This window comes from Papilio polytes, unplaced genomic scaffold (genome assembly GCF_000836215.1).
Source record: "Papilio polytes unplaced genomic scaffold, Ppol_1.0 DF823912.1, whole genome shotgun sequence".
NCBI classification, from domain to species: Eukaryota; Metazoa; Arthropoda; class Insecta; order Lepidoptera; family Papilionidae; genus Papilio; species Papilio polytes.
In genome coordinates, this window is record NW_013525292.1 from 1331707 (window position 1) to 1337449 (window position 5743).

Consider the following 5743-nt stretch of genomic DNA (forward strand, 5'->3'; position numbering starts at 1 on the left):
TTTAAATAGTGGTTTAATAATTGATAGTTTTAATGCATCAGGAAAAGTTCCACAGGAGAAAGATAAATTAATTAAATAAGTCAAAATTTCAATTATGTCGTCAGCGCATTTTTTTAGTATGTTTGTTTATTACAAATTCCTACACTTTACACTTTTGGATATACATTTGCTATTATGGGGTAAATAAAATTGTAAAAAACGGTTATGCGGGATTGGGATAAGGCAAAAAGAAAACGGCAAAGAATCAAGGTTTCCATGGTTACTCATAATTCTCAACCAATGGCCCTTGCCAAAGACTCTTGTCGCTGTCATTCAACCATGTTAATTTTGACTTTTGCGAGTAAAATATTTACTGAAAGAAAAAAATTACATACAGATTATATAACTCCATTAGATCAAGCAAGGGACTAGTATTATAAAGGGGAAAGATTTGTATTTTTGTATGTATTGAAATAACTCCAAAACTACTGGGCCGTTATTAAATTCTTTCACCGTTACAAAGGTAATTTATCTGTGAGTAACATAGGCTGTTTTTAATAAAAAATTTTACGCGAACAAAGCCGCGAGCAGCATAATTTATAATGTATTTTTCTTTCAGCGAGATATATATTAACGACCAATGACAAAAAATTGGTACTACATAACTTGTACACTTATGCTAAACACTACGCGGTTAGAGGTGGCGTTAGATGGAAGTGTTCGAGGCAAACCAATAAGGGCTGCAACGCGTTTCTTGTTATAGACCATCTGGGGAACATCGTGAAGGTCAACGAAGAACATATACACGAACCCACCAAATATCATCGTGATAAACAAGGGAAGTATTTAAGAATATAAGATCGTCGTATAGTCGAAGAATTTGATTCGCTACCCACTTCAGATCTAATATTGTACTTATTGTCAACATAAGAAATGTTATTTTGCGTGTATTTTGTCATAAAAAGTTTTATGACAGATGTTATTGAAAATAGTAATAAATATTTAATAGTAAATTAACATGTACGTTTTATTTTTCACCTTTCAGAATCCTCAATTAGGATTTATTGCCTATTGGCCGAGACTCGACCATAACACTCGTTCAACTTTTTTTAATTAAACTAGGTTTATGCTCTTCCTCTCTTCATTAACTGTGTTTTTTCCACTCCACTGTCCACTGTGGAAACAAGTGTGTAATTCCATTCTCAAACATTAGTATTGAAAATAAAACCGTATCTTATAAATTTTAAAATAAATTGATATTACATAGCCGGAGTACATACCTAACACCACGCGGTTAGAAATATCGTTAGATGGATGTGCTCAAGGCAGTATTCAATGGGTTGAAAGGGGTTATAGTTATAGATGACCTTGGGAACGTCTTGAAAGTCAACGAAAAACACACACCTACTTAGTATTTTCGTAGAAATATATGTGAAGTATCAGAGAATCTATGTTTGTTGTACAGTCAAAGAATTTATTTCAATTTCCACTTAACTGTACGATTATCCCGGAAGTTTGTCTTGCGCAGCCGCGTCGTGGAATGGTCTGCCCTCGGCGGTATTTCCAAACCGCTACGACTTAGGGTCGTTCAAGAACCGAGCATATTAGCTTGTCAAAAGCTGGCAACGCATCTGCAGTTCCTCTGGTATTGCGGATGTCCATGGGCGTTGGAACATCTCGGTGTTCTCGCTGCTCGCTTGCCCTGTACTGTTATAAAAAAAATCTTAAGATCGAATGTTCAGTATGGGCGTGGCCAGATGATCTATGCTAGGTCTAAAGGGGCATAACCTTCTGCATCTCCTTGGCGACGCGTCGCGACGCCCATGTCGAACAGCAACCTGTCACTTGAAAACCTGTAATTATAAATATTATTGTATTGCACAGAATTAAATACTATAAAAGCAATTTAAATCTATTATTGAAGTTTCCTTTCCTTTTTATTTGGATGAGGATTATTAAAACCGAAAAAAATGCTTAGCAAAGTGCGAATTTGAAGGTGATTCTTTCATATGTAGAATTATTTAGATTATATAATTATTTAGAAATATTTATCATACTAATTGTTGATTTCAAAACAACAATATATTAATTAACTGTATCAACCATTCACTTTAAATTGAATTATATTATACATGTATTTTATTTTCAGTTAAATTCATCAAGACGAATAGGGACCGACTACTGGCGATGTATCACAACTTCACATACTTCAAGCATTATTCTCTAAAGAAGGGCGCTAGATGGCAGTGTACGAAGCATTTCTCACGCCATTGCAATTCGTATCTCATACTGGACCACAAAGGGAATTTACTAAGAATGAAAGAAAATCATACACATCCACCAACGCAGTACCATCGTAGCAAGTGCGGGCTATATGTTAGGATGTGGTAAAACACAAGTGTATGTTTGGGATTTCTTTGTACAGTCAAAGATTTTAATTCCCTTCCCACTTGTAAATATTGTACTGCAGTCATCGTATTTAGCACTATGTTATCTATGAGAAATTTTCGATCTAATTGTATGGTGTAAATTTCAGATTAATAGAAATTTTAGTATTAATATATAATACATTAACGTAATACCTCTTCGATTCTATTCAAGTTAGTTAATAAAATCAATCTTATTACGCGGTAAATTTTAAGCGTAGGAGTTAATTTAGTAATTATTTATTAACAAGTTGTAGCTTTCTGTAATAAAGTGTCGTACTTCTTAATATTTTATCTATTTGGCCCTACCTATATGTCCATAAAAATGTTGTTTACAGTCTGATAAATCTGGTAAGTCTGTAGATAGAAGTAGTCTGGTATAGTCTTATAATTTTGTATTCCTTTCAATAGGATAAAAGTTGAAGATATCTCAAATAACTGGAAACCGTTTTAATTCAAGGAATATTGTTTATAGTACCTAAGTTAAGACTAGTACACAGGTAGTGTACAGGGTTAATAATGTAGTTTTTCTAAATACTTGGATTGCTATCAAGATTTAATATAATCGACTCAATTTATTGTATCCCTGTGTTCCATTTCGATTGATTATATCTTGTATTTCAGTTAAATTTATTCAAACAAATTCGGCTAAGACGCTGGCGATGTTAAACGGTTACACATTTTTCAAGCACGTGAAGTTAAGTTGTGGTTTTCGGTGGACATGTTCCTGTCATACGTCGAGGAAATGCAAAGCCGCCTTGGTTATCGCCAATACCGGTGAGGTGGTCAAAATCAACGATACCCATACGCACGAACCTAGTCGATATGTATGCCATAGTGGAATCTACTTCAAAGTGTAATTTTACTAGGACTCTGTGTGAAATCTGTACCACTTTGAGTTCACGGAGTATTCGGCGGAGATTACTGGGTTCACAAGTTGAAGAAGAAATAAAGGGATTCACTGAACCCAGTAAAACTTTGAAAATGATGTATCAGGAGCTAAGTTCTAGAATTGCTGTTTATACATTTATTAAAATTGTCAAAAAAATGTTACCATCTAAAAATTTAGATGTACATGAGAATATTCAATTTGTGATTAAATAAATATGTTTAGAAGATTTTAAAAATTGTAAATACCAACCTAATTAAAACAGATAACCTTACAGTATTCTTTTGCGTTAAAATTTAACGGATAACCTATGTTTGTTATAAATGTAGCAATGAAGGGGTTGCCTACGTAGCCGTAAACAAACTGGTACTGACTTTGTAGCAATGATATTGACCGACAGAAACACCTGGGAATATGAAACCAAGCTGGCAAATGATGATCGGTATCGAGGTATCGTTATTCGCTTCGGTTTAGCTTATTTAGCAATTTAACAATAAAGTATACTCTTTACAGTTGTAGCAACTTATCATAGTTTTAAAATGATAATCTGATATTTTAGATAATACGTATAAAATTTTCCAGTCCTCATGGTCAAAGGTCGACACGGGAAATATCTGTTAATGTTTAATGGCTATACGTACTATCAGCATAAGACGTTACGAGATGGGTACCGCTGGAGCTGCACACAAATGGGTTCCAGGTCTTGTAGAGCATTCCTCCATGTTACGAAAGAGAAACTGGTGATACGAGCTCAAACAAATCACACACATCCACCGTCAACGTACTCCTTTGAGAGTATCAAGCCAAAAGACACTGATGTATGTATAAATATTTTTAATTGACGACCCAGTTCCATTTTCAGTTACTAAATGTTGTTTGTTTTGTTTTGTTTATGATTTTTATTTTGTTTTAATAAAGGACCGTCTCTTTTTTCTTGATTATCTCTGATTTCCTTTTCTTTCTACGATTGTGCAAATTCGCATTGTTTAATTTCTCTTTCTCCTCATTTTTTTCTTTCAAGAATGACGTAATGTTTGTTTTCACTCCGTATATTTTTCAAAAATATAATTTTGTATTAATGAGTTAAATCATCCATATTGTATATATTTTTTATTTTTATTTTAGGAAAGAAAAAATCATACAAACCGAAAATTAGGCGTATCATTCAAGATAGAAAATATTCAAGGGCACGTAGGATTTTAGAAAAAGTCCTTCGTGAGAGGAATTAGATTAAATCATATTTAAATCGCCATTTTACAGTTTTAAGTTCAGAGATATCTGAGATTATGGTTGAATATGACAATGATGATTTCAAATCGACAGCACAAGAAAAAGCCATTGATTGAAGGAGACAAAGATTTTTGTAAAACCAACGCACTTGAATCTGAAAAATATAGATTTAAGCAGCAATAAAGCGTAGATCAGTTAGCAATAACGTTAACTACTGGGTTATACATTTACATGAAAGACTGAATCTAGCTAAACAGCGTATGTTTAGAAAATCATGCTTTAATTTTTATATAAAGCCTTTGGACATGTAATCATTAAATGCAACATTACCACATTAAATATTTGATAATGCTTCAATTATAATTCTGTATTAAATCAAATTACATTTACATCGATATATGGAAATGCAATAATTAATATGAGTAATAACATAAGCCTTTCATTTGTTTAATTATTACATAAATATTTTCATCCCGATAATATATTGCAATGTCTATTTTACAATTTAAAATGTTTTATTTTTAATTACAATTTTCAAATGTTTCAATTACTCTTTGTTGTTCTTCATTGTTTGTCTAAAGTTTTCGTTTCTTTCCTACCAGTTGAGTTTTACCTGCGTCCGAGTGGGAGGATCAATCTACGCTTGAACGAATTCACGTTCTACCAACATTTGAAAGCAAGATCGAACGCTCATCGTTGGAGTTGCACAGCATACGGCTCCAAGTGGAAATGCAAGGCACACCTGATAATAACTGACAAACTAGAAGTACTCAAAGCTAATCTCGTTCATAGTCATCCGCCACGTAATAAGAAATCCTTCCACAAACCAATATTCACAATGAGAAAAGGTGCAATGGATAATGTTGAAAATTTACCAGTTCCCGTCATAAGCGATATGCATACAGTTTCGTCGTTGCACGATTATTTCATGGCACACAGTGTGTTTAATAACTATTAGATTTAAGTTAAACTCGAATTTTGGTATTCCTATACTAGTGTAGTACTTAAGATATTTTAAAGACATAGTCCCTAAAGACATTTTAAGGTTGATATAAACATATCACTCGATCTATTATATGATGGTTATGACATTTCGCACAATTTGCACTGAAATATTCCTAATTTACAAAAAATATTACTTTTAAGTTTAACCAGATTTTTGATACTGATTTAAAAAAGTGCCTTCTGTAAAATGTATCTATAAGTGTGTATACTCTTA

General features: G+C 32.9%; 1 protein-coding gene across 1 annotated transcript; it reads left to right on the forward strand.

Moving 5' to 3' along the window:
* The first annotated feature begins 2090 nt into the window (after nucleotides 1-2090).
* LOC106102763 lies at nucleotides 2091-4524 on the forward strand. Its single transcript, XM_013282335.1, has 3 exons — nucleotides 2091-3744; nucleotides 3877-4112; nucleotides 4420-4524. The coding sequence occupies exons 1-3, from the start codon at nucleotides 3678-3680 to the stop codon at nucleotides 4495-4497; spliced, it is 381 nt and encodes a 126-aa protein (XP_013137789.1). The 5' UTR covers nucleotides 2091-3677; the 3' UTR covers nucleotides 4498-4524.
* The last annotated feature ends 1219 nt before the right edge of the window (nucleotides 4525-5743 follow it).